The sequence below is a fragment of the Accipiter gentilis genome, chromosome 29 (genome assembly GCF_929443795.1).
Source record: "Accipiter gentilis chromosome 29, bAccGen1.1, whole genome shotgun sequence".
NCBI classification, from domain to species: Eukaryota; Metazoa; Chordata; class Aves; order Accipitriformes; family Accipitridae; genus Astur; species Astur gentilis.
The window spans coordinates 523090-550241 of record NC_064908.1 but is presented as its reverse complement, the minus strand read 5'-3'; the positions used below and the strand labels follow the sequence as shown (position 1 = coordinate 550241).

The window sequence follows — 27152 nt, the reverse complement described above, 5'->3', positions numbered from 1 at the left end:
TAGCAACAGTGGATTGTGAGATCGAGGTACTTCGATTTTTACGTTTTTTATTGCCTGTTCTTTTTTTTCTGCCCATCACCTCCATCTGGATGCAAACTACTATTCCTGATTCTCTGTGCTCGTTAGAAGGTGCGAGTTCACGCTCGTTGCACTGCTGTTCTCAGTAAGCACGAAGCTGCGAAAGTTTCTGAGATTTTGGTTAAGAGTATTTGTAAATGTTATTTTAAAATACTGTAAGCTTTTGACAGAGAACCAAGAAAGGTCTCTGTAACATTGACTCTGGAAGCGGCTACGTTAAAAAATCCTGAGCGGGCGATGCTGATCGCACCTGCCTAATCCCTTTCAGCAGCGTTTGACCTCCGAGGAGATGGTCGGGCCTTCTCCCCCCGCCTCTCCCTCCGGCGCACACGAGGGCTCCGGCAGCCGCGGCCTCTCTTCCGTGCACACCCGGTGGACACGGGCCGGGGGAAGTCCACGAGGCCGCCCGGGGGGGCGGCGAGGGCCCGGCGGCAGCGCGGGGGAGGTAGCTCCATCCCGCCCGGGCCCGGACCCGGCCAGGGCCCCGGCGCTTCCGCCTGGGCGGTGCCGGCGCCCGCCCCCTTCCGCCTCGTACGCGTCACGGCGGCGGCGCGCGCGGTCACGTGGGCGGGCTCGGCGCTCGGCCCGCCTGGCCGGCTCGGGGCTCGGCTGGCTCAGTCTGGCGCGGGCGGCCGAGGGGCCCGGAGCGGGCGCGGCGGGAGCGCGGCGGGGTCGCTCGGGCCCGGGCGGCGGCGGCGGCGGAGCGGGGCGGGGGGAGCCCGGCCGGGCCGTGAGGGCGCGGCGGAGCCCGGCGGCGGCGGCGGAGCGGCCTGGGGGCTCCCCCCGGCGTGCGCGGGCCGAGCGGGCCGGGCCGGCGGCCGCGGCGGGGCTATGATGCGCCCGCTGCGGGGCTCCGCACCCCCGTGTGTCCCCCAGGCAGGTCCGGCCCGCGGCTGAGAACCCCCCACCGGCGGTGAGTGCGGGCGGGCGGGCGGGCCCCGGGGAGGGCCGGCGCGGCCCGGCGGGCTCGGGAAGCCTCGGCGCCCGCGCGGCGGAGGCCCGCCCGCCCGCGCCCCCCCCCCACCTCCCCGGCTCCGAGCGGGACGCGGCGGGGCGGCGCTGCCGGCTTCCTCCGCGCCAGGGCGAGGGGGAGGGCCCGGGCCGGCGGCGGCGGCTGTCCGCCCGCGGCGGGGCCTGGCCCTCGCCCCGGCGCCGGGCCGGGCGAGCCGGTTGGCGGCGCGTTGCTGGCCGTCGTCCTCGGGTCGTGGCGTTTGAGTCGGTGCGTCAGACGCTGCCCCGGGGTGCGCTGCCCCGGGGTGCGCTCCGCCGGAGCGGCTCCCGGTGAGGAGTTTGACTCGTCTGATTAGATTCCCCCCTGACTCTGGTCTTACAGTTGAAGGGGGAGCAGGTCTGGGGGCGCGGGGGGGAGTGATCTTCATTTTCTCGGCATCTTCTCGCTTGCGTGCTGTCTCCCGTTCTTCAGTACTGCTTTCCTGTCCCGTGCTGGGATTTCTTTAGCCTTTAGAAAGCCGGATGAAGAGCTGTCTGCTTCTAATGCTACAGGCAGTGAGGCAAAATGCAGTAATTCCACCGGAGAGCCTCGCTCTGTGGATGCCGTTAGGACCAGCTGTTCAAAAGGTTGCCTTCCAAGGCGGCAGGCACCATATGGTGCTTAGAATGATACTTGCCATTCTGTTTCTTGTGCAGATGGAGGATCTCGTTCCGTCGCAACTTGCTGCCACTAAGCAGTCCTAATGAGTTCTCCTCTCCCTTTTCAGGTATGGCCTCACAGCTGCAGGTGTTCTCCCCTCCGTCAGTATCCTCGAGTGCCTTCTGCAGTGCCAAGAAACTGAAAGTGGAGCCCTCTGTCTGGGATGTTTCAGGACAGAGCAGTAGTGACAAATATTATAGCCACAGCAAAAACCTCCCAGCAGCTCAAGGACAAGCAAGCTCGTCTCATCAGGTAGCCAATTTCAGCATCCCTGCTTACGATCAGAACCTCCTTCTCCCTGCTCCTTCAGTTGAGCACATTGTGGTTACAGCAGCCGACAGCACAGGCAGCAGTGCAACAGCGTCCTTCCAGAACAGCCAAACCCTAACACACAGGAGCAACGTTTCTTTACTGGAACCATACCAAAAATGTGGATTAAAAAGGAAAAGTGAAGAGGTTGACAGCAACGGTAGTGTGCAGATAATTGAGGAACATCCACCTCTCATGCTGCAAAACAGACCTGCGGTGGGTGCTGCGGCCACAACCACCACGGTAACCACTAAAAGCAGCAGTTCCAGTGGTGAAGGGGATTATCAGCTGGTCCAGCATGAGATCCTGTGCTCTATGACAAACAGCTATGAGGTCTTGGAATTCCTGGGCCGAGGGACGTTTGGTCAGGTGGCAAAATGCTGGAAACGTAGCACAAAGGAGATTGTAGCCATCAAAATCCTGAAGAACCATCCTTCCTATGCTAGGCAGGGCCAGATAGAGGTGAGCATCCTCTCTCGCTTGAGCAGCGAGAATGCTGACGAGTATAACTTTGTTCGCTCCTATGAGTGCTTTCAACACAAGAATCATACATGCCTTGTATTTGAGATGCTAGAACAGAACTTATATGATTTCTTAAAGCAAAATAAGTTCAGTCCGTTGCCCCTGAAATACATCCGACCAATTCTGCAGCAAGTGGCTACTGCCTTGATGAAGTTAAAGAGTTTGGGTCTGATACATGCTGATTTGAAACCAGAGAACATCATGTTGGTGGATCCTGCGCGCCAGCCCTACAGAGTGAAGGTGATAGACTTTGGTTCAGCCAGCCACGTGTCTAAAGCAGTGTGCTCCACTTATTTGCAGTCGCGCTATTACAGGTAAGTACTGACACAGTGCTCACCTTCATATGCTGCACAGGCAAAGAAAAGCTGATCCTGATGGGGTGCTAGGGGTTTGCTTCTACAATTACTTAACTCTTCTGCTGTTAGGTCTAATCCCAGTTTAGGGGAAAGGAGGAAATGATCAGCCTATCCACTGTTCTGCATGTTTCCTGAAGATTTCTTCTGAAACTTGTATGTAAATAAATAGAACTTCTGCTTTGCAAGTGTGACATAATATGCAGTCTAATACCTTCCTTTTGCCCCAGAGTAGTGCAGTAAGTTGATTTTACCCTGTTGCTTGTTTGTGACAATGCGTGAAGTTGCAAATTGGGGAAGCAGTAGTCTGCTAGTAAGTAGTGCATTTTGGATTTATTTGCCGTGATCTGAAACTAGTCCATTAACCATGGTCATTTAGAAGGGAGATAAGTCAAAGGGATGCCAATTTCTTTTTATCCTGTTTCTTCTGGTTTCATCTTTGTCTGAACCTACTTCATGAGCACATGACTTCCTGTATCAGCCCTTGGTAAGTCATGCTTTCATGAGGCCTGTAGCTCTTTTAAAACGGGGAAGAACTAGATCTCTGCTTCCCTTAGTGAAATGTAGAAACGGCTTCTACCCTGCTCCTGTCTAAGAATTAAAAATAAACTATGGGCAAAAATGTTAAAACTCAGAAACTGTGTAGCTAAAGCAAGCCGTGCTTTTTCTTTCAATTATTCCTTCAGCTTGGTTCCGTTCATAGTGTGTATTTCAATATAAGTAGCAGTAGACTTCAATAAATGGATGCAGAAAGAGCTTCTGGCATCAAAGGGACATGAAAAAGTCTGTGCTGTGTTGTCAGGGTTGCTTTCAGTGGAATGTGAGCTCACTTGACGCAAAACTTAAGTAGTATCTAGTCCTTCCAGCTGGGACGAGACAGAGGACTTGAGACACTCCACCCCACCCTGTGTCTCTGCCCTGTTTGATGTCTTTCCCGTCCTCCTAGCTTCAGTTTAAAGACCTGGTTTGTAGTAGGCTTGTTCTGTTCATTCCTCTTGCTCCCTGTATCCTTGTCCCATTTGTTTTGTTTTGTTTTGCTCACCCTAACACCAAGTACCAGCTTTCTGTGCTGTTTCTTTCACGTGATACAGACTTTTCTTAATCCATTCCTCATGATCTTCACTCAGTTTGTCGGCACCGATCTTTCCAATTCTAAACTATTGATTGTTATTATTTGTAACGCAGTTGTCTTCTATGCGCCGTAGCTCTGTTAAAATGCATTATTAGTTTTGTTGTTGCATTGAAAGAGGTGACTGCGGATCAAGAATCTGCTCAATCTGACTTGCAGCACATGTGAGAAAAGCAGTTTGGGGAGGCATATAGTGCTTTCCAGTTTCTGATATTGCAAAAATCAGATTTGGCTGAGGCAAAAGCAGCAAGGGATAAGTATCTTAAAGGGGCTGCTGGGAAGGAAGCTGTCTGCTTCATCTTTGTGTGTGGCACTGAACTCCAAGCCACTTCCGCCTCCCTGACGCGGGGTGACCGACACTGCCAGAGGGGCAAACAACCTGATATTAGATGGTGTTTAAGACTGTCTGCTTGACTGAAGTTAAGAATGCTGTGATGTGGAAATCTAATATTTAGTGCTATGTAATTAGTTTAATGGTGATGATTACTAAAATCCATAATCTAGGAACTTGTGGAGATGGTGTAGAAAGCAGCTTATTGTGGGAGAACTGGGTTGCTTTAACCATATTCACATTGAATTAGTGTTCAGATGAGTTCTAAGCTGGAAATTTTTTCAATGCTGTGTTTAATAAAACAGTATCAACCAATTCTTCATTTGGTTCTCTGTCAGCTATTAAAAATAAACTTGTTTTGTGTTCACTTTTCACTTGTTTTTAATACCTGTTACTGGCGCTTATGTAACCCCTGTCTCCTGTAGAGACATCTAAACCAGCCAAACTTGGGTACTGTAAGGTGAATTTTCTGATATATATACCCTGAAGGAAAAAAAACTTCCTTTATTAGTTATGCTAAGTGCTGCCACAGGTCATCTTGTCCAACAGCCCTGCTCACTCCGGGTTCTGATTGTACTTCTGGCAGCTGGACAGCTTGCATCCGTCTTGATGATACTGCTGGAGCCATACATCCAGTTGGGATGTAGTATTGGGTTTGTCAGGGCAAGCGTGGTAAGGCTGAGGCAGGCTCCCTCTCTCCACAGGCATTACTGCTGCCTCCGCAGCGTAACCCCAAGCAAGAAGGGCAGTTTTACTGTCATGATATGGTTGACTTAAAGTGTGAGTAGAAGTGCCCATGAAAAATTCTTTGGCTCTGAAGCCAGGCATGGTCTAGGAGTAGACTAACTCTGGCAGTCATGCTTCTATGCAGTGACTAGTTTCTGTGGCAGTCCTGAGATTTATTAGCAGTAATTCCTGACCTGAAAACCAGAGTATATGCTTGTTACATCAGGTGCAGAAGGGTATGGATGATTTTGTTCTCACTGGGGAGGATAAACAATACAAGGAAGCAGACAGCTTTCAGAAGTGAAAAATCTCTGGGAAGACTGATCTCCCTGCTGTTCAGAGTGTGAGGTTTACTTGTGTCCCATGTTATATGTAAGTACAGCCATCATGTGAGTCTTACTCAGATCCCTACCTCCTGATGTTTCCTGTGGGTCAGTGTAGAGGCGCCTAGCAAATTGAAGATACTAAGCTGAAGGACTGAACAATTTGGGCCACGAGAAGGTAGCACTGAGTGATAAGGGAGCTTGCAGAGTGCAGTAGTATTTGTTTCTTACCTCTGCTTTGGGCTACATGACCTACTTCTGTCCCAGTCATGTTGGCCTGAGAAGCAGCAGTGCATGCTGCCAAATCTAACTCTCTGCTTGCTAATCCAGCTCTGAGTGGTGATCATGTTATTCTCTGCATTGCTAGTTGCAGTTGTACAAGCTTCATATTACCATCATTCTTCACAAGGGGGAGGCCTGAAGACCCATGCGTAAACATGGTGTGTTTTGAAATGCTAAAAGTAAATCTCGGATTTTTCTGCTACTGCTGTCAATCCTCTCTCTTGTGAGAGTGCCTGAGCATATTTGCCAACTTTGGAAGTCCCAGTTTGGCAAGTGTGTATGCAAAGAAAGAATGTTGTTGATTTCTATTTCAAAGAGCCTAAGATCATAAAATCACTTTAATCTCTGACAGACCAGCTATGAAAGTGACCTCTGCGTGTTGTCCTGTTTCAACTCACATCTCATAAGGCTGCTAATTATAGTGGTGTAAAAGGAGATGAGATACTGATTTACCAGTTCTGTTCTGCAATCAAAATGAAATCAGGTGGCTTGTGAGAAGTTAGTTTATTTAGTTTAAGGGAATAAAATGCATAGAGTTCAACTTGCTATCATTTGGTATTGAGGTTTTGGGATACGTAAGTCTATTCCAGCGTGTAGTTAAAGACTAACAAACTACCACATCCAGCCTTTGTTGCCACTAATCTTTCTTCCTGTTGGAATTGGTGGGATTTTTTTAATGCACTTGTGAAGGATCGGCATGCTCTGCTTATACCACAAGCCACTTATATTTTAGCTTGTTTGCCAGTCCAAACCAAGCAAACTTACACATGTGGCATTCCTTATATGACAGGTTTGGGTCCTATCTGAATTGGAAATTCCTGCATAAGAAGGATAATCAAGAGGATCAATACAGTTTGTTGATGATGACTGGTAGACTAATGGCACATGGGGTTCTGAAAATCCTGTGTGAATGACTGTATTGTACTTGCTCTGCTTCTGAAGACCGAAGTACTACAGAAATTGATTCCTCTTGTTTGTGCCTGTTAACCTATAGCAAGTTGGATCTATGCTAGCATAGTTCTTTAAAAGTGTTTAGCAGGACATTCAGCATTCAAATATCAAATATTTATCATATTTGCGTAATCATTTTACATTTTCACATAGGTGAAACCGTTCCAAAGTCGACTACTGCCAGGGACAGACAAACAAGAAGGTAGAAAGAGATCAGTGTCAAGTAGAAGTAGTGTCAGAATGTCTTGACTTAAATACTAAAGGTATATCATGGCTCTGTTTTGGGGAGCCTCAGACATAATAGAAGAACCTTGTTGCTTTAAAGCTGAATGATAGAGAATAGGTATGACCTCGTTGCAGCAAACAGCTGGTTCAGCTATCTATCTTTTTTGATATATCTTGTGCTTTCTCGGGGGCACTGTGCCTGGGCAACTGGGGTGCGTGCATTTGTTTTGGAGACTGGCTAATGGTAATTGTGTAGTCACCACGACACAAGGGGTGATTAATTAGAGAGTCACTTCTTGCCATATACAAGCAGTTGGGAGGTACATTTGGGTTGAACAGTTGAGGAAGGTGAGTGTCAGATCTATTGACACCTGTACATTATGCAAGCCCTGTTTTTCAGAATTCTGTAGAAAGACTGGTTTCAGAGCCTTTTTTAACAACAGAAATATCCACACTGTAACACAAGAAATGTCATGCAAGCCCTGGGGCATGCTACCCAAGTCATGACCGGAAAATATATAGCCTGGAGTTTAGGACTTTTCTGTCTTCCTTTGCGCTTGTGTTAGTTATGCATGAAGAAGATCAAGGCTTCCTGTACTTTCCAGAGTAAATTCCCACACCAACTCACGTGGTTTTTGCAGCACTTGGGTTTTATGCTGTATGCAAATGTATGACCAGAATTCAGCCTGACAGAACGGCATCAGTTTGTTTCAGAATTGTGTGTAGGTGAAGAGTTGTATTAAAACATCCTTTTGTGTTATGAGTCAGTTCCAGGCAGAAATCTCCCTGAAATTCCAACCTGTTGCAGGAGTAAACCCTGCTTGGAGTTTGAGGTTTTTTTCATCACCTTCTTGTAAAGGCTAGGCCAGACAGGTAAATTTTGCATTAGGTGTGGTTCAGTGCACAGAAACCTGTAACACAACCTTGCAAAGCAGTCACAATCTCCAGCTGTGTTCTTTCCGTCCATTTTAAACTCGAAACTCTCCAAACAAACCCTGTATGAAAACCCGCTGATAGAAACCAAGCGGCTCTCTGAAGAGCTCCTTTTTCTGGCTGTGCAGATGATGTTCTTTTCCACATGAAAATAGGCAGCCTCTGCAGCTGGTTACCTGGGATCTTGAGACCTTCTTCTGAGAGAAGTCTGAGCACCATTTGCCAGAACTTTTCTTCCCAGTTCTGTCAGGGTAGGTTGGGCACTGTCTCAGGGACCCCTCACACCATACAGTCAGGTGTCATTAAACTGGTTACTGAAGGAGTAAGTTCGTATCACAGTTGCATAAAGGCCACCTAGGAGTTGGAGGGCAGCACGGCAATAAAACGAATCCAGCCGTGCCACTAAGTGATTAAAAGGTTGGGATCTATTAGGCCACTTGAGGAAACACCTTCTGCTTTAAAGTGAATCACTTAGCTTCAGACAGATTTGCTTGTGCTTGAAGGAAAGAAGGAGGGGCATTATCCAGAGCAATTTATAGGAAAGAACTGTATGCTTTCAGAGTCAAAGATTTTACTTTTTTTTTTTTAATTATTATTGTTTCAACAGAGCTCCTGAAATCATACTGGGTTTACCATTCTGTGAAGCTATTGACATGTGGTCACTGGGCTGTGTGATAGCTGAGCTGTTTCTAGGCTGGCCTCTGTATCCAGGAGCATCTGAGTATGATCAGGTGAGAGTGCGTGCCGGACGTGGGGATGTTCAAATGAAACCACAATGATCTGTGTTCAGACCCTCTGAACCCAATGTATCCCACATCAAATTTCATCTAGCATAAATCGCTGTTGTCTGTCATCTTAAGTTAATTTTCTCTCTGTGATATTCCCATTGCCCAGCTCTCTCTGTTGTTGTACAGGAGAGCATGGAGTTCTGTGTGGTTTAACTTGAGTTGAATGTAGTTATCCAATATTAGACTGAATTTACAGTTAACTCCTTGGCTTCCAAACTCAAAAGCTGTTGAAATACCTTCCTGTCAAAACAGAAGTGAGGTGTGTGTCCTGACTTGAAACGCCCTCTGTAATTTCACCATGAGGGTAGTTTTTCCAAGTGGAGACAAAGCAAGCCTATCATTCCTGTCCTCTTAATAGCTACAGCAGCCCTCCTTTTTAATGCAAAGTGTGAGCCCCAAGCTGTCTCTGAAATACAAGGGCAAGAGTCTGAAGAGGCATCTTGAACTAATTAGTTCTTTCCAGGGATACTTAGCATTATTACCTGGGCTAGTCAGTTGCCTATAAAAGGACAAAAAGCCTATATGAGAGGGTTTTTGAGGGTAACTTTTCCACTGTGGTTTTTATGGTGGTATCTTGGTTACAGTGCTTGGTATAGTTTTCCTTATGTGATAAAATACATGAAAACTTACTAAGTTTACTTGTGTTACACCTTCCCAGCACTGTAAATTTCCAAAGGAAACACAGTGGTACCTTAATGAGCAGAATGAGTTAGAAAATAACTGAGGTACGACATGGTGGTTTCCTTGCACACTGAGTTTTGTGTAATTCTGAGAACCTTATCTAGTCATGTAGGTGGGTGGGGAGGAGGTGCTTTTTCCATTGCTTAATAGACAGGATTTTGCAGTCCTTTGTGAGGCAGCATGAGGTGTGACTTCATGTGGTTGATTTTGATATCTGAATTGCCCTTGAAAACTAGGGATGACTTGCTTTCATGTTTTCTAAGATTCTGTAGCAGCAAGTAAAAGCTCGGGCAGAACTTGTGAGAGGACCTCTCCAGGAATGAGTTCATGGGTTGGGATGGGATTTACAGTTATTTTTTAAACACCTTTGGCTCTAAAGCAAGGATTATGTTTCATAAAAACAGCAGAACTCTTAGCTGGACAATTGTGTAGATACAAAAAATGCTCACCTGCAGACACTTCAGATCCACACTGGCATGAATGAAAAATGAGTCTGTAAATTCATATGGATCACAAGCTGTACCAGTGAGTTAAATGCCCTGCAATGTTTAGCTGGTTTGGCACAGTGGAATAGCAGGAGTTTTGCAAATAAGAAATGAGATGTGCTAAAGGACCTATAATTGATAATTCAGACAAAGCCAGGTTACTTTAACCCTTTTCCAGTCCTCCTTTTATAAATCAGACTCATCAGGGGTTTTTTTTCTTCAACTTTTAAATAGACCTCTTTGAGGAGAGAGTCATGACAAAGGCAATGTCACATTTCTCACTGTACATCTTGAGAGCAAATAGCATTAGCAGTTGGGCAACACTTGGAATATTTTTAAAAGCTTATTATTTTGTTTTTTCATAATTTGCTATTTTCTTTCCTTTTGAGCATACCTTTTTATTTGTTAGCTCTTTACCAGTGTTTTATCGATACTCTTACAAATATTCAGGTGCATTTTCCAAAATTCTGAGCCATTTTTTTGTTATGTGTAAAGTATATGAAATGTTTTTGAGAATGTGAGAATCTGATTGTGCTAGAGGTTTGGTCTTGCTTTCTTGGTCAGCGAGAGCTTTGCCATGACATTATTCTCAAATCGTGTGCCTAGAGTGTATGTAGCCAGTCACAGCAATGTTGCTTAGATACTTATGCCTTTAGTTATATATACATACATTATAACTTCTGTGGGTATTTTTCTCTGAAAAGGTGTACTTCTTACATTGCAGATATTGAAGACTTGACTTTATCCACGTCTCAAAAGCTTACAGTCTGTTCACATACACTTGGGCAAAAAATATTTCCATAAAATAAGAAAAGATGTATTTAAAATCCAAAATTTCAGCAGATAATATGATTGAAAAAGTTAAGTGTCCTCATAAATACTTGAGAGAGTCCCTTTAATTTTGCATTTTCAGTTAGCTGGACATTCTTTATTTACAGGTTATTTCCTATTTGCTGTGAACAAACCTGGCTGATAATTACTCCATTAGCTGTGAGCTCTTTATATCGGGGGTCCTCATTCTTTTAATCTTCTTTCCTAGATTCGTTATATTTCACAAACTCAAGGCCTTCCAGCGGAGTATCTTCTCAGTGCGGGAACGAAAACAAGCAGGTTTTTTAACAGAGATCCAAATCTGGGATACCCACTGTGGAGGCTAAAGGTTTGTCTTTTTAATTCCCAATTCTGTTTTGTTCATTGAGGACTTGATATAAATTCGTACCTAGTTTTAGTGTGCTGCAAAAACGTTCTGAGTGAAGATAGGATTTGAATTGCCATCAAATATAGCTGACTTGTGTGTTTCATTTCAGAAAATGTACAGACCTCCTGGTACTCATCTAACAATAGCAGCTGTGCATGATAGTACCAGCAAAGAGTGGGTGTTAAAGTAATTGAGATAATGGTTACTTATTATGGCCTGCTCGGTCTCAGTGAAGTATGTCATCTTGTTGTCATCTCCTGACAATACAGAGAGTAAAATAGAGAGTATTTCATGATGGTCTTTGTTAGTTTAACAGAAATCTATTTATGTACTGGCAGAGGACAGGAAAGAATCAGATATACACTCGATTTGCCTTTAAAGCTGAGCAGCAAAAGGAAGGGGGTTTTGCCTTTCTTCTTTGTAAAAGAGGGATTTAAAATATTTATAGCCTCTTCTCTTCCTAAATCAGAAATCTTCAGTTCTTCGGGCTAATGCACTACCCAGCGAAGCCTTGAAATGAAGTCATCCTGTTGTTAATTCAGCTTTGCAATGAATGATCTTTCCAGATAAGGAGATGAGAACCCATGGCTAATTTGGTTTGGCCTACTGGCATGTGATTTGTCTTAAAGCAGGCAAAAGATCACCTGGCTTGGCTCCTTTCTTGCTGCTTTTTCTTTATCAGTATGTGATATCTCAGTTTATATTAACAAATGCTTTCTTTTACAGACCCCAGAAGAACATGAGTTGGAGACAGGAATAAAATCAAAAGAAGCTCGGAAATACATATTCAACTGTTTAGATGATATGGCGCAGGTGTGTGGAGATCTTATAACACACAGATAACTATCATATTAATTACATAAATTATTGGGATCTCTCAAAATGAGGCTCCTGTGCTGGAGCAGTCCTCTTCCACACGCTGTTGAGAACACTGATGTAGGTTTGCCGTAGTGCCAATTTGCATCAGAAATCACTGTATTAAAGATTATCAAAATGTTAATTATGAAGCAGTTAGAAATGTCTTGTTTTTTCTCTAGGCCTTGATCTGGTAGATGCAACAAGTGTGCTTAGCCTGTTATCACTAGAAATAGTTGAGCAGTAGGAAAGCTAAGCCCCTCCAGATGTGTTTATAGGATTAGACCTCTTATTGGACTTTGGAAATGTTGGCAGGAGCTACGGATCATTCTATTTTTTCATTCTATTTTCAGACATAAAATGAAGGAATATCTGAGTGGTTTTAATATCATGAGGCCTTGAATCTTAAATATGTTGGTCCCAATTTTCTATTGCTTTTGTAGCCGTTATGACTTTACATCTGTGCAGAGAATGTAGGATCTTGCCATTCTGATTTGCTAGCCCCTTATAGCCCCACACAAAAAATGAGGGCATATTGCCAGGCAGTGGAGAATGAAGCCTTGTTGATATCTATTGAACAGACCAACTTCATGTTGAGATGAGAATTCCATGTGTAAGTTTGACTTCCTTTTATAGAATGAACAAGGGAAGGGTTGTGTGTTAGCGCTGTAGTACCTAAAATTAAGTTGGCTAAGAGACAGAAATACTTAATAAATATTTCTGCATAATGTGAAATTACTGAATTTTTAGGTAACAATTAATTTGATGTTTGTGTGAACTACTCTCATTTTATTTTCAAGGTGAATATGTCTACAGACTTGGAAGGGACTGACATGTTGGCAGAGAAGGCTGACCGAAGGGAATATATTGATTTGTTGAAGAAAATGTTGACAATTGATGCAGATAAGAGAATTACTCCACTGAAGACTTTGAACCATCCATTTGTTACAATGACACATCTACTGGATTTCCCACACAGTAATCAGTAGGCTTCCTTAGATTTCTTATTTTGTTTCAGGAGGACTTATTGGAAAGACAGAATAGCACTTTTCTGCTTTCTGTCAATGCTGTTTTCTGCAGTTTCTGGCTGATCTAAAAATAGCAATGGCATGTGTAAGGAATGGAATGTTCATAAACTTCCTTTTCATGGTTTAGGACATTCTTTGTTGATTTAAAAAAAAAAAAAAAAAAAAGGAACCTAAACCTAAAGGTGTGTGCATAAAGTTGGGAATCTGTCATGTCTCTGTTGTACTGTTTTTACATATCTGATATTTTACTTCTGTCATTCTGTTTCAGTGTGAAATCTTGCTTTCAGAATATGGAGATCTGCAAGCGAAGAGTTAATATGTATGATACAGTGAATCAGATTAAGAGCCCATTCACGACTCATGTTGCTCCTAATACAAGCACAAATCTGACAATGAGCTTTAACAACCAGCTCAATACAGTACACAATCAGGTATAGCACCTTTTAGCTGTTTTATACTAATCAAAGAAATGGAGTGGTCTAATTTTGTGCCTTCAGGCCAAATCCTATTCTGCAAAATACTATATTTAAATTGGTCTCCAGAATTTGTAGTCTTGTCTTAAAATTTAGTTTTCCAAAACTCAGGCCAAGGCAGTCTCTTTACTTCGCCTGTCAGTTCAGCAATGTAAGTAAAGTTGGTGCAATTCATGTTTCTTCTCCTATGTTGTCTTAGGGCTTTTACCTGAAACATTTTCCTGGTGCGTGCTTCATAGTATAATACTGATGGTTCCTGTTGTTTGTTTTATAACAATTAGGAGTGGTAGATCTGATTTTTTTAATTTTTTTTTCCCTCCCCTCTAGGCCAGTGTACTGGCTTCCAATTCTACTGCTGCTGCTACTCTTTCCCTGGCAAACTCGGACGTCTCACTGCTAAACTATCAGTCTGCTCTGTATCCATCATCTGCAGCGCCAGTTGCAGGAGTGGCACAACAGAGTGTTTCCTTGCAACCTGGAACCACCCAGATCTGCACACAGACTGACCCATTCCAGCAAACCTTCATTGTTTGTCCCCCTGCTTTTCAAAGTAAGCAGAAAAACCCTTTATATGATACTGTGGTTTCAATTAGGTAGAAATGAGAAGTTGTAATTTGCACTAAATTGGGAAAGTACAGAAGACCACTCTGTGCGTGTCACACAGTGCTCTTGCATCAGATGGAGGTACAGAATCAGGTCAGACGTGTAGACAATTTGGTTCTCTTCCAGGTCATGCTTGAACAGGTGACCGTATCTTGCCTGCCTAGATTGCAGTCTTCATCTGGTTTCTCAACAGTTTTTCCCCCCAAACTGAACACAACAGCATTCCACAGAAAGCAGTGAACAGAGGAGCCAGACCTATCTGAAAATAAGAAAGTGTTGTGCTATGTTTTGTATGTCAGGAGTGAATATCTGGTCTTTGAGTCTCAGTTCACAAGCACTGATGCAGCCGTGTAGTTTGCTAGCAGCAAATTGTCACAGATTGCAAGTAAGTGAGGTTAGCCCAAGCGTAGCTCTGTTAATCCTGAAAGTTCTCTATTTATGCTTATATCTGGATGGAGGGTTATATATGAAATGGGAACCGATAGTGTAAGGTTTGAACTTTGAACTTAGTCTCAAGCAACATAGAATTAGATTTCTGTGTTACCTTTGTTTCTGAAAACAAGACTATGGACTTCAACAGAGCCAAGCTTTTCAGGACTGGTTGTCCATTGTTGCCCTTTGGCATACCGGAACTGCAGAATTATTTACTTCAGCTGGTGTTTTATTAGTATGCTTTTGTCAAAAGGAACAGCTTTTCTTTGTCTTCATCTGGCCCTGTTTTCTGCCCTTACCTGGTAGGAATTTGATTTTGGAAAGAAAGAAAGAAAGAAACAAACAAAAAACCAAAAAAAAAAAAGCGGGGGGGGGGGGGGATAATAAAGCAGCTTAGTGGTGATGTGTTCTTGTCCTCCACAGCTGGACTTCAGGCAACTACAAAGCATTCTGGGTTCCCAGTAAGGATGGAGAATGCTGTCCCAATTGTACCGCAAGCACCTGCAGCACAGCCACTGCAGATCCAGTCTGGAGTTCTCACACAGGTAAAAAAAAAAACAACAAACCAACCACCCCAAAAAACCCCCATAGAGTTACCTGCAATTCCTACCACCATCCAGGAGAACCTGACTGCCCCTCTGGTGCTGGGGTGAAAGCAGGGGGTTCTCAGAACACTCTGAAAGGTTAAATGCAGATCACTTCTAAGACAGTGTTTTCTTGTTTTGTTTTGTTTTTCTGGAATATTTAAAGTCTAAACTATTTTATGTCATGTGCCTCCCTGGTTTTAGGAGTTTGATTTAATAATGGGAATAAATACGTAGTTTTCAGCTGCTAAAAACAAAATGTATTTTTTCACAGTTGTACACTGCCTTATAGGTAGTGGTGTACTTTTTTGCCTACACTTTAAAAATGTGGCAGCAAATTTTAGAAGAAATCATTTCTGTGAGAAGCAAGATCCCAGTGAACAGAAGTGGCAACACAGATTACTCACGTTAAAATTTTATCTGTAAATCAACAAAATTATTTCTGAATCCTTCTCAGTTAGTTACATTATTAGTGTGAATTGATGTGTAGCGATGACATTTCTATTGTTTGACAGTTTAAACAATATGCGGTAGCAAAATTCACAAATAATTCTAAGAAATGGTATTTTAAACATTAGTGATGTGTTGTAAATTAAAACAATTTTATTTCCAAAAAGTAATGCTTTAATATACAGCCAGTGCCCAGTGATTCACAAGTTTTATTCACTGAAAAGTTGTAATTGCCTTTATAATTAGAGTGCACTTTTATTTATTTGCATAGTTTTAGTTTCTGTTGACATTAACACATACTTTATTACTTTTACTCTCCAGGCAGTATGTTGCACTTACTGACCTACTTGTAGAGGAGTGATTTTTAGATTGTTCAGTCCAAATAGTTTTGGTGGCATTCTGTCATCTCTGGTTTGTTTAGCCTAATTATACAGGTAACGGTATCCAAAAAGCAGAATACACTTGAAGGAGGCCCACCTGAATCCAAACCCTGCTTTTCCTGAGAGTGCAAATTGTACACTAAGAATCTAGTTTTAATTAGACATTTGATGGACTAATATGTGTCTTGCTGGTTTCATCACAGATAACCTTGCTCTTTCATGATACAAAAGACCTACTGTGCCTTCTTCTATTAATCCCTTAGTTTATCTTTTTCCAAGCGTACTGTATGTGAATTTGGAGGTGTGATAGTAAATTCTGTGTCCTGCTAGGGGTGCAGTTTGTGTTACAGTTAGCGCAGTGTATGTAGTGTAACTTGCTCTCTGGGACCCAGTAAAGTGTCCATAGCTGAACACTATCTCATTTTTACTTTTTAACTGTGTCATCGGAGAGATCCTGTTCCCAAATTCCCTGTTCCTTGCGTTCCCTTCAGGAACATGTAATTGCTTAGAGGAACATGCCCAGAGGGTCTGGGTGTTGGTTTCACTGCATCCATTACAATTCTGGAGTCTGCTCAAGCACTATAGAATGCCAGTGAGGTGAAACCTTTTCTGGCCCTATTGCTGAACCCACTTATCCTGCCTCAGTACATGTGTTTCACTCACTGCCTGATCTACATTTCAGGGAAGCTGTACACCACTAATGGTAGCAACTCTTCATCCTCAAGTAGCCACCATCACGCCGCAGTATGCGGTCCCCTTTACTCTGAACTGCGCAGCCGGCCGGCCAGCGCTAGTAGAACAGACGGCTGCAGTACTGGTAATTGCCTCCCTTGATTGTGTTCACTAACTGAGTTTTTGTTTTAACTTAGACTTGCAGAGGGCATGGAAGCATGTGCCATCTTGTGGCTGTGTTCTTGCTACATCTTAATGTCTTGTTGTTTTCCTCCCCAACATTGCTGAAGCACTGTCTGACTCTGACGTTTAGTGTGGCTCTGTAAAGAATCCAGATCCATTGACTATTACTTTTTACTAGCCTAGTATTATAAAGCTCTTCTAAGCTATACTATAGAAGAGTTATAATGGTTCTTGTTCTTTGCTTACTATCCTATCTTTGCCTTTTGATTGTTGAATACAAAGGAATCAGTCTTTAGCTTGACTCTGCTACAGGTACCTGGATGGCCAGATTTTGAACTACTTGGCAAGTTAGCTACATATTTTGTTTTCAACATGTGTAAAGCTGCTTTGCATGTAGAAATGTTTCAGGTCATTAAGCACAGGCTAAAATCTCTAATGATAGCAAATTCTTTAATGTATTGCTTTAGCAGTCGATTTCTCTTAACCTCTGTTGAACATTGACGATAATTTTCTGGCCTTTTGTTATTTATAGCCAATCGCAGGTAGCTTGCTTCATCCAGATAAAGATAATGTTCTTCACAGATACTTTCAGTTCATATGTATTTCTTGGTTGAAATTAAAGGTGAGCTCTAGTATCCAAAATGGCAATAGCTAGCTTTTAGGCTATTTGGAACAATTTTTAAAAAGGATGGGGAAAGGGAATAAACACACCTTTAAGAAGCATATGGTTTCAAAATTGTCCTCTTCTGTATTCATTTGGCATCTGCATTGGAACAACTTTGCAAGTGCCACAAAGAAGTCATTGTAAAACTCCAGAATCAGATCAGTGAAGCTTATGAAAACATTGCAGTGCACTTAAGTGCTGGTATCCTCACATGTCTTTCAAAGCACATTCCATTATGTGAACCATGTTGTTTCTTGTGGCTTTAAAGTGGTAGTTTGAGTGTCATTTTCTTCCAAGAGGGAGACCTCTGCTGAAGTGGAATTTGCTCGAGTCATACCTGTACTGAAATTAAAACCCACTCATTTGAGTTCTTCTGAACTAAGTGAACTGCTCCCTATTTCTGAGGATGGGAAGGCAGGAGAGTGGGGTTCTCCTGGGTCACAGCTCTGAGCTAAACAGACCCAGGGATGTATCTCCTTTCCTCCTCTTGAATTTTGATTGCCGAAAAGCTGCAATCTAGGCTCTGAAAACGGCAAGGGGTGACTGTAGCAGAGCTTGGGACACAAATGAGTTGTTAGTGATGTTTTCAAAAGTGTATTTGGGCTTTTGATTCAACAGGCAAATTCTATTCTCCTGTGTGTGTGCAGTGGACTTGACATTCAACTCCCCTGTACAGCAATGGAGATCAGAGCCAGCTGTCTCCAGACTATGAGCCTGGATTCTGAGTTTCTCTGGAGGACTTACTATTTCTGTTTGGATTCTGGGAGCCTTTGGCGTGAATTTGCTCACCTTTAGTGCTTCCGACACTTCTCCCTTGCTGCTTCCCCTGAGTTTGCATTAGCCATTTGCTAAGCTTTGCATATTTTTGTCCTTCCTCTGTCAAAACAGTTCGTCGCTTGGAAGGCCCGATTTCTGCCTCTCATTGGGAATTTATATCTTGCTGTATTAAACTCTCTGCTTTGTCTTGTGCAGGTGTTGGCTTTTGGAAAGACGCATGGTGTGACTTTTAACATATTTCTCTTTTTTTTAATATATTATTATTATTGTTGTTGTTATTATTACGCTTATGTCAGCAGAGGTTTTAGCAGCTCTCTGCTTTGAAGGCTTCTTGTTTGGAACTGGTATTTGTAATAAGTGGATCTGTTACTTGCAGAAATATTTTATTTAAAACAGCAGGTGTTTATGATTTTGCAGTTTAAACTGCAAGAAAGAGAGCCATATGTTTTCAAAATCATAGAAATATTGTACTGCCAAATTTATTTTGGGGTTTGTTTGGGTTTTTTCCCAGAAAAAACCTGCATTTTGTCAATTTGGACAGGAACATTAAATAATATTAATGAATTGAAAATATCTTCACCTATCTCCCTTGTAACTAAATGTTTCTCTCAGTGTGGCTTTTCTTAAATACTTTAGTTGAGGTGAGGTGAATTTCCATGATGGTAACACTGTCTCGGCTCTCTCAGTGTGAGCCCTGTAAGGCAGAAAAACAGAAAGGACCAAATTGCCTTCATATTTTGGAATCCTTCAGCAGAGCAGCGTGCATAAACTTACATGCAGAAACAGTGCTGAACACTCATGCTGCATCTGGCAGTACAATATCTGGCTGCATTCTGCAGTACAATGTTAACACTCTTTTCCCCAGGTGACATCTGTGATACAAAAGGTTAGCAAAGTGTCAGGGGAAGCTTGTTTCTCTGGTTTTCTTGTTCTCTTACTGTACTGAGACCTTTTGAGAAAGTGCAATGATGTGCCGTTATCTCTGCAAGCTAACAATCTACACGAGTGCATTTATTGCTTGGAACAAATCTCTTTCCACCTGTAGGAACTGAAATCTAGTGAACCTGTGTATCTGTTTGTTGTTTTGCAGCAGGCCTGGCCTGGGGGAACCCAGCAGATACTGCTTCCTTCCACCTGGCAGCAGCTCCCAGGGGTTGCTTTGCACAACTCTGTTCAGCCAGCAGCTGTGATTCCAGAGACGATCGGTGGTAGCCAGCAATTAGCTGACTGGAGGTAGGGATTGCACAGGGGTCCAGCTCTGTGCCGAATGGAAATACATGCCATCGCAGTACTGCCTGCATTGCACAGAATTTCTCCCTTCCCTTCAGAGTCACGCAGGGGCTTGGTGCAGCTTGCAGTGTAGTCATGGGATTTGGGTCTTTTTTTTCTCTTTTTTTTTTTTTCTGCTTCAGGAATGCACATTCCCATGGAAATCAGTATAGCACTCTCATGCAACAGCCATCACTACTGACCAACCATGTGACATTAGCTACAGCGCAGCCTCTGAATGTTGGAGTTGCTCATGTTGTTAGGCAGCAGCAAAGCAGCAATGTTCCAGCAAAGAAGAACAAGCAGCCAGCACCAAGTGCAGCCAAGTAAGGCTTCTTTTCCCAGTCCTAGAAAGACTGTGGGTGTGTTTGTGGAGGTTGCCTTTTTGGTGTAAAAAATGGGTCTTCTGATCACAGAGGCATTGTCTGTGTAACTTTTTCATGTGCTACAGTTGCTTTTAAAAATGTCTTGTCTCTGTACTGTAGTCACTGATATAAGTGATACTAATTTCAGTGAGAGTGCAAGGAACATGGTTCACCAAGTGCTTTACTGTACTGGCCGAAGCGGGGGTTTACACATTTGGGGTGTGTTGGTGCCATAGCAATACAAGTGACAGAACTGACATCTGTCGAACAAGGGGTGGCAAGTTTCTAGCAGTGTTCAGATTAATCGGTCCTGTTCAGAGTATCACTGAGTGCATTGGTCCCTTCTGGGATGCGTTCTATGACGCTCTCCTATATGAGTGTCTGCACTGAAGTTCTCTTTGTGTATTTCAAGACATTTCTTCTTGTATGTGTGCTCCAGCCTGCTGGAGCCTGGCTGTTCTTAATGCTGGTGCTGGTTTGTCCCAGCCTGCTGACACGTGGCTGATTACTGCTTTGGTTTTCCTTCAGGCCCAGCTCAACTCTAGAGGCTGTGCCCTCCCAAGTTTACTCGCTCATTGGGAGCAGTCCTCTGCGCTCCACCTCCTCCTCTTCCAACGTGCTCGTCCCAGTGCAGGAGCAGCACCAGCCCATTGTGATCCCAGACACTCCAAGCCCACCTGTCAGTGTCATCACCATTCGCAGTGACACTGATGAGGAAGAGGACAGCAAATACAAACCTGCCAGGTAGGAAGTTCATTTAGGTGGCCAGTACTGATTTGTCCTGAGCTCAGCCCAAGCATCAAGGAGAGTGGAGAACACTACATGCAAAGCCCTGGCTAGGCTAAGAAGCACTGCATAAGACAGAAAATTCTGCATCATGTCTGCTGTGCTGTTTGTGCCTCTAGTTAATCAGAATTTCATCTGACAAGGAGGGAGGGTATAAGATCCCAGAGGGAGATCTCCTGTATGTAGTGGGAAAAGCTAGAATGTTTCCCGTTTGTTTTGTTTGTTTTTTTTCCCCCCCTGCAGTTTGGGTATGAAGCAGAGATCCAATGTCATCAGCTACGTTACTGTTAATGACTCCCCTGATTCCGACTCCTCCCTGAACAGCCCCTATGCCACAGACCCACTTTCCTCTCTCAGGAGTACAGGCGGTGCCCTGGAGCTGCCGAGTAGAGGAGCGGCTGACAGCTCCAGCTCTCGGACTATCATTGTGCCGCCATTGAAAACACAGCTCAATGACTGCATTGTAGCTACCCAAGCTTCAGGTAGGTATGCTCTCATAAGTTGCTGCGCTCAGTAGTTTTTGCCAAGGCTCAGATGCTCTCTTACCCCTGACAGCTTTGTCCTCACAGTTTGGGACTATCTGCATTGGGTCTTCAGCAGCTTTAGGTTTCACAGCTGCTGTCCTGAGAGTGCAAGCCTTGCTCTGTTTTCAGTTTCATTGATATATTTACCTTTCATATATGTTTGGCTGCATTTAGAAAGATCTGTAAAAATTCCTGATGATTTCTTGTGCAATCAGATTTTAAATCGTAACTGAAGAAAAGGCTCTGTTACAGAAATAGTCCCTGTGCGTTCTTTGGTTATGTAAGCTGGTGATCACAGTGGATGGCATGTGAGAAGGAAGAATGGACTAAGCTTTTGAAATCTTTCAGGCATCCTGAGCAGCACCAGTAAGACCAAGCCAGTGGCCTCTGTGAGTGGGCAGTCATCAGGATGCTGCATAACACCTACTGGGTACCGCTCACATCGTGTGGTAACAAACGGTGTGCAGCCCCTCAATCTCAGCCAGGTAAGGCACTGTGTGACTTTCGCTGACCTTTGAACATGATGCTTTAGAATTGCTTTAGAAATACTATGCCACATGGCAGGGAGGATGACTTGATTGCAAGAGGATCGATAGCTGCTACCTCATTAATTTTTTGAAGCTGATTGTATCCTGTGGCTATGCAGGGTAGGGTAAACTCTGTAGGGAGTATAGGTGAAGTTTCTCAAGGCAAAGAATTTGTTCCTGTAGCAGAGGACAGGAGGAGGAAGCATGGTTATGTCCATATTCTTCCTTTGTGCTCCTAGTCACACCTGTCTTGCAGTGACTCATTCTTGCCACTCGGGTGGGAGACTAACACCAGGATCCAGCTGTTGAATTAAGAGTGGCAGTGAAGGCACTCAACAGTATGAGGAGATTCTTCTGTTCTTTACCTTCCTTCTCTAGATCTCACAAAGGCCTGACCAGGAGATTAAGGCTGGACCTTGTCTCTCAAATGAACAATTAGCGCCTGACTTCCCTTGAAACTTTCAGAGATTGGTTTCACTTCAATTTGTGTCACCATTCTTGATCTGATCTTTGAGTCAAACTGCAATAGCCTTTCAGGAGAGAGGAGGTTTTGCACCTCCAGTTCGTTTCTGGCATGGGGACAAGACAGACTTTGTTGTGCTAAAATGAGGCAGCCCTGCTGCTGCTTTCACTGAGGTGCAGAAGAATAGATGTGTGAGGAGTTCAAGGGCTGGGTCAGTCCTAGGACCTGCCTGCACTTGTACAGCTGTGTACTGGGGCACGCCAGGTATGGCAGTTTGATCACATTGGAGAGGAAAAGTGTAACCTTCGTCTCAGTAGAACTGAGTAACCCTTCTCAAATTTATGTGAGGGTTTCACAGAGCTGTGAAGGGAGGATCTGCAGAAGTGTCAGCCCTGTAGCTAGAATGGAGGTGTTGATTGGGAGGCTCTGGCTGACCCTTCCTTGCTCACCTCCTGTCCACTGCACTTTTCACTGAGGATAGCTGCTAACCTTATTTACTTCTTCTCCCTGCAGAACCAGCAAACAACAGTGCTGGCCTCACAGGAGAGAAGTGGAAATGCTGTCCCACGTAGGCAGCAAGCTTATGTGGCACCCCTCACGTCAACTATTTCTCAGGCTCCCTACACGTTTCAGCACAGCAGCCCAGTGCATCCCCACCTGGCAGCAGCAACAGCAAATGCACACCTCTCCAGCCAGCCACATATGTACACTTATGCTCCAACCACTGCTGCAACACTGGGCTCCACCACCTCCATCGCCCACCTCTTCTCCCCTCAGGGCTCTTCGCGGCACACCACGTACGCTGCCCACCCTAGCACACTTGTCCACCAGGTCCCTGTGAGTGTCGGTCCAAGTCTGCTGACTTCTGCAAATGTTCCGCCTGCCCAGTACCAACACCAGTTTGCTCCCCAGTCCTATATTGGTGCTTCCAGAGGGTCTGCTATTTACACTGGATATCCGCTGAGCCCTACAAAGATCAACCAGTACTCATACTTGTAGTTCCTAGTAAAGCACTGTCCTGCAATAGGCCTGAGAGATTGGAGAAGGATTTCAGGTGAATCTTTACCTGGTAATGACTGCCTGGTTTTTGTTTCTCCCTGATCTGGTTGTATGTTGTTCAAAAATGTCTCTAGTGAGTTCAGTCACTAACTGAGCAGCATGCTTTGTTACCAGTACGAGGGTCACTAATTAAGTTTTTAAAATTTTACTTACTTTTTATAGATGCTTTTAAAAAGTTCATGGTCACATTTATTTAAAAATGTTCTGTTGTGCTAATCAAAAGGAGAAAGAAAATCAGTGTCTTGGAAGACAGATCCTGATGACTTTTTTAACTTGTATAACTTAAACAAAAAGACTAGCAGATTATATTTTAGCAGCTTGCACAAATCCATGTTGCCACTAAAAATGTAATGCACGTTTATCTCATTATGTTGCTGGGGCAGTTTTAAAATCAAGTTTAATATTTTAACATTTGTCCTCTAATTCACTTTGTCTCTAACAAATTGCTGGTTCTGCAAAAGCCATTACATCTCCGTATAGGTTACTGTCAAAGTTTTTTGTTTACTTCTCTGCTTTGTTTAAGGACTGGTAGAGGCAGCTGACTCATACTAGCAACATTATATATTCAGGAGTCCGTGTAAACCCTGAAATCTGTTTTGTTTTCTTGAAAATTCTGTGTCTCCATAACGCAGCTGAATTTTTATTGCATTCATTGCAGAATTCTTCTAAGTTTTTCAAACTGTATTCAAGATCTCACTGTGTAACCAAACTCAGCAGCTTCATCAGGATGCTGTAGTCTCCAGTTGAGAATGAATAGTGCAGCATTGCTCTAAAATTTGGTTTCTGCAACTTACTAGATGCTGGCCCTATAACGGAGCTGGATTCCTTCACAGAAGCACAGGGCTTTTCTTTGTTCTGTTTTTCTTACTGTTTTTCCTCACATGATTCATTTAGGAGGGAGTTGAATTTGAAATACAATGAAACATCACTGTATTGATGTGTACAGCTTTTTATACTCCTGTGAGCGTATCCTCCTGGATATGTCAACAGCTACTTTAAAGCGCTCTTATTAAGACTTGTATACAGTACATGCATGTAGGAATCAGAAAAAAAAAAAAAAAGAGAAAGAAAAAGAAAAAAGGAAAAAAAATCCAGATTTTAAAGTTTATTACTGAATTTAAAACTATTTTAGAAGTTTTGTATTGGTGGTGTTTTAATATTTTACATAAAATGAAATATGTACATATTGATTAGAAAAATATAACAAGCAAAACTTCCTGCTAACCCCAAATGTTCTGTCTTTGTAATCAAAATGTGTAGTGGTTATACTTGAACTCTGTACTTAGTGTTTGTCTAATTCTTAAACGTTCCTGGGGATGGAATTGATGTATCCTTTGTATTTAAACCAAAATGAATTGATTCATGTTGGAATGTATGTGATATAATGCAATGGTTAGAGCTCATCACTGTAGCACTGAAAGAGGAGTAGAGCTTCATGAGAGAAAAGGATACCTTCTGATTTGTTTTGCACAGGTATGTGTGATGAAGAGTTGTTTGGTGTGTCCCCTTATTGTAGTGCCTTAAATGATGATGTAGTGTGACTAGAGTTTACAGTGAGCTTGCCTTATGAGGGACCAGCAAGCCCCCGTCGAATTGAAGCAATTCACTAAGCTTATCACAGCAAGAAACAGCAGTATGTTGCATAGGTGCATTGTTCTCAGTTTTAATGCTATCATAAAAAGCTACATTTTTGTTCGGAGTGAAGCGATGTTTCCTTAAAGCTTTTCCTTGAAATGGCACATGTACTGTTAGATGTCTGTCAGTGCATTTCGAATAAGGTAGTGCTGGGAATGCATTGGAATGTTTAGTCTAATATTGCAGAAGTGATTAAATAATGTGCAATCACTTTTTATTAGATTAGTATGGCGTTACCTTCCCCCACGTTAATAGCAGACATTTCTTGTAAAATATTGCTAGCTTGGTGATAGAATATTTATACCAAAGAGAGCCTGCTGTAAAGCACATAATACCATTAAAAAAGTTTTATAATGCTACTGCTAATGTGGAGCTGTTGGGAAGGTTTGTCAGCTGTAGCCCTAGTTAGTGTTCAGAGGAAATACTCATTTTGGATAATCAGTGCAGTTTTTAAACTACACTTTGTTTTCTTGGGTCCCTTGTACTAGGAATTATTTCTCATCTTCAGTATGTAGATTAAGTATCTTGTCCAAATGGATGATAAACTGGCTTGAGCGGTCGTATTACTGCAGCAATAAGAGGTTTTGGCAACCTTGAATCCCAGTTTATGTTCCGTCCCAGTGGAAAAGAGGCCAGTTCTCTGACCGGTATGTGACAAGAAGTGCAAAAGTAATTTCTGAAATTCCACATTATTGATAGAAGAAAGTCTGGACTGAACTGACGTTGATGAACTGTTTAAGGTTTGGTATCTCTTTCAATAGAGGGATCAAGGACTTTGGAACTGGACGGTAGCATTAGCGACGTTGTTGTTCAGTGTATTTTTAGTCAGAGCACTTCTGTAACTGTGCGGATAACCAACCGATCTTGCTATGCCACATCATTGGTGTAAACGATGCTATTTGTTGCTGTAGGCACTTTCTTACTTTTTTCCATATTACATTGCTTGTGTTCAGTACTTGCCTTGAGATACCTCTTGGGTACAGAGTTGTGCCTTTCCACCAAAAGGCAAAACAAGCTCCGATTCCTGTGTTTCAGGAAAACGTTACTCCCTGTTTCACAAGCAGTAAAGCGTTTTCCATGAAGTCGTAGCAGGAAAAAAAGACCTCTAGCAAAATCTGCTAATTTTGAGAAGAACTTGCCTGTTTCCCCCCTGAAAAGGCAGATTAAAATGACCATTTATCTTCAGAGTCCCTATTGTATAATTAAACCCCATCAAATGTATTCACAAAGCATGGTGTCATGTCTTCCACTGTCCAAGTTTCCAAAAGTATTGGAACAAGGAGGACAAGATGGAAATGACATAGGTAAAATGACAAGTACTCCATTTAAAACAAGTTGTCGATTACCCTGAAATTCCTCTGTGATACACAGCATAAACCAAGCAAACAAAAAACCCCACCCCAGCAGGGCCAGATTTTCATCTTGGTGCTGGCTTCACAAGTGCGTCAGATCCCAGCCTGGCCCCTGTATGTACTGCCCAATTTAAGTGTATTGTAGTCTGCTCTAAAGAGATACATCCCTTCTTCCCTTGCATATCCAGCTTCAAATTAGGTTAAAGAATTGACTCTCCTCATTGTCGGAGCCACTACACATATTTTGTAAAGAAATGTGCTATCTCTGGATAGAAATTGGGAGTCCTTTAACTTTTTTAAAACTAGTTTGGGATTCACCTTTTTACTATTTGATAACCGTGGTCCCATCTAGACTTGTCTGTGTGATTCTTGAACTGTTAAATCAGTAGTTCCTATTACCTGACCTGTATTCGCAGCTGTGATAGCCACTGCAGAGGCAACTTCTGAGGCTTTCCTGCTTAGCACCTAGTTGATGGGACGCAGTAATTTACCTCTGACTCGGCAATTTCTTTTAGTACATGAAACTAAATTGCTTCTAAATGACAGGATTGGCACAGCCCTGCTTTCTTTTTTATTTAAACTTCTGAATGGTGCCGCATGTCCACATGGTTGTTTGTTGCTAAACTTTATATAATGTGTGATTTCAGATTCAGCTTGAAATATATCTATCTCACTACATGTAGCAGTACATTATATGTAATGTTAGTATTTCTGCTTGAATCCTTGATATTGCAATGGAATTCCTACTTTATTAAATGTATTTGATATGCTAGTTACTGTGTAAAATTTAACTTTCTTTTATGGTTGTGCTCTTCCTTTTTACAAGCCGCTAGATGCAGGTAGTTTCTGACAATTACTGATCTATGTTTGTATTGCTGATGTACTTAGGGGGTATGTAAAAATCATTTTAACGAAAGAAATAGATATTTAAAAATTTAATACTAACTATATGGGAAAAGGGTCCATTGTGAAAACATAGTTTATCTTTGGATTCAATGTTTGTCTTTGGTTTTACAAAGTAGCTTGTATTTTAAGTATTTTCTACATAATATGGTAAAAATGTAGAACAATTGCAATGCATCAATAAAAAGGGTTAATTTTCTGTA

General features: G+C 42.9%; 1 protein-coding gene across 4 annotated transcripts; it reads left to right on the top strand.

Moving 5' to 3' along the window:
* Positions 1-825: 825 nt before the first annotated feature.
* Positions 826-27152, top strand: HIPK1 (homeodomain interacting protein kinase 1). 4 transcript variants are annotated; one of them, XM_049832054.1, is made up of 16 exons: positions 826-991; positions 1797-2874; positions 8421-8544; positions 10807-10926; positions 11692-11778; positions 12621-12805; positions 13117-13279; positions 13649-13871; positions 14780-14901; positions 16453-16587; positions 19160-19299; positions 19479-19661; positions 20229-20444; positions 20730-20968; positions 21359-21495; positions 22514-27152. In XM_049832054.1, exons 2-16 carry the CDS (start codon positions 1799-1801, stop codon positions 22997-22999), a joined length of 3636 nt encoding a protein of 1211 aa, XP_049688011.1. In that variant the 5' UTR covers positions 826-991; positions 1797-1798; the 3' UTR covers positions 23000-27152. The 4 variants fall into 4 exon arrangements, with proteins under 4 accessions (XP_049688011.1, XP_049688009.1, XP_049688012.1 ...); XM_049832052.1 differs by having other exon boundaries at positions 19157-19299; XM_049832053.1 differs by lacking the exon at positions 826-991 and adding an exon at positions 1254-1359 and having other exon boundaries at positions 19157-19299.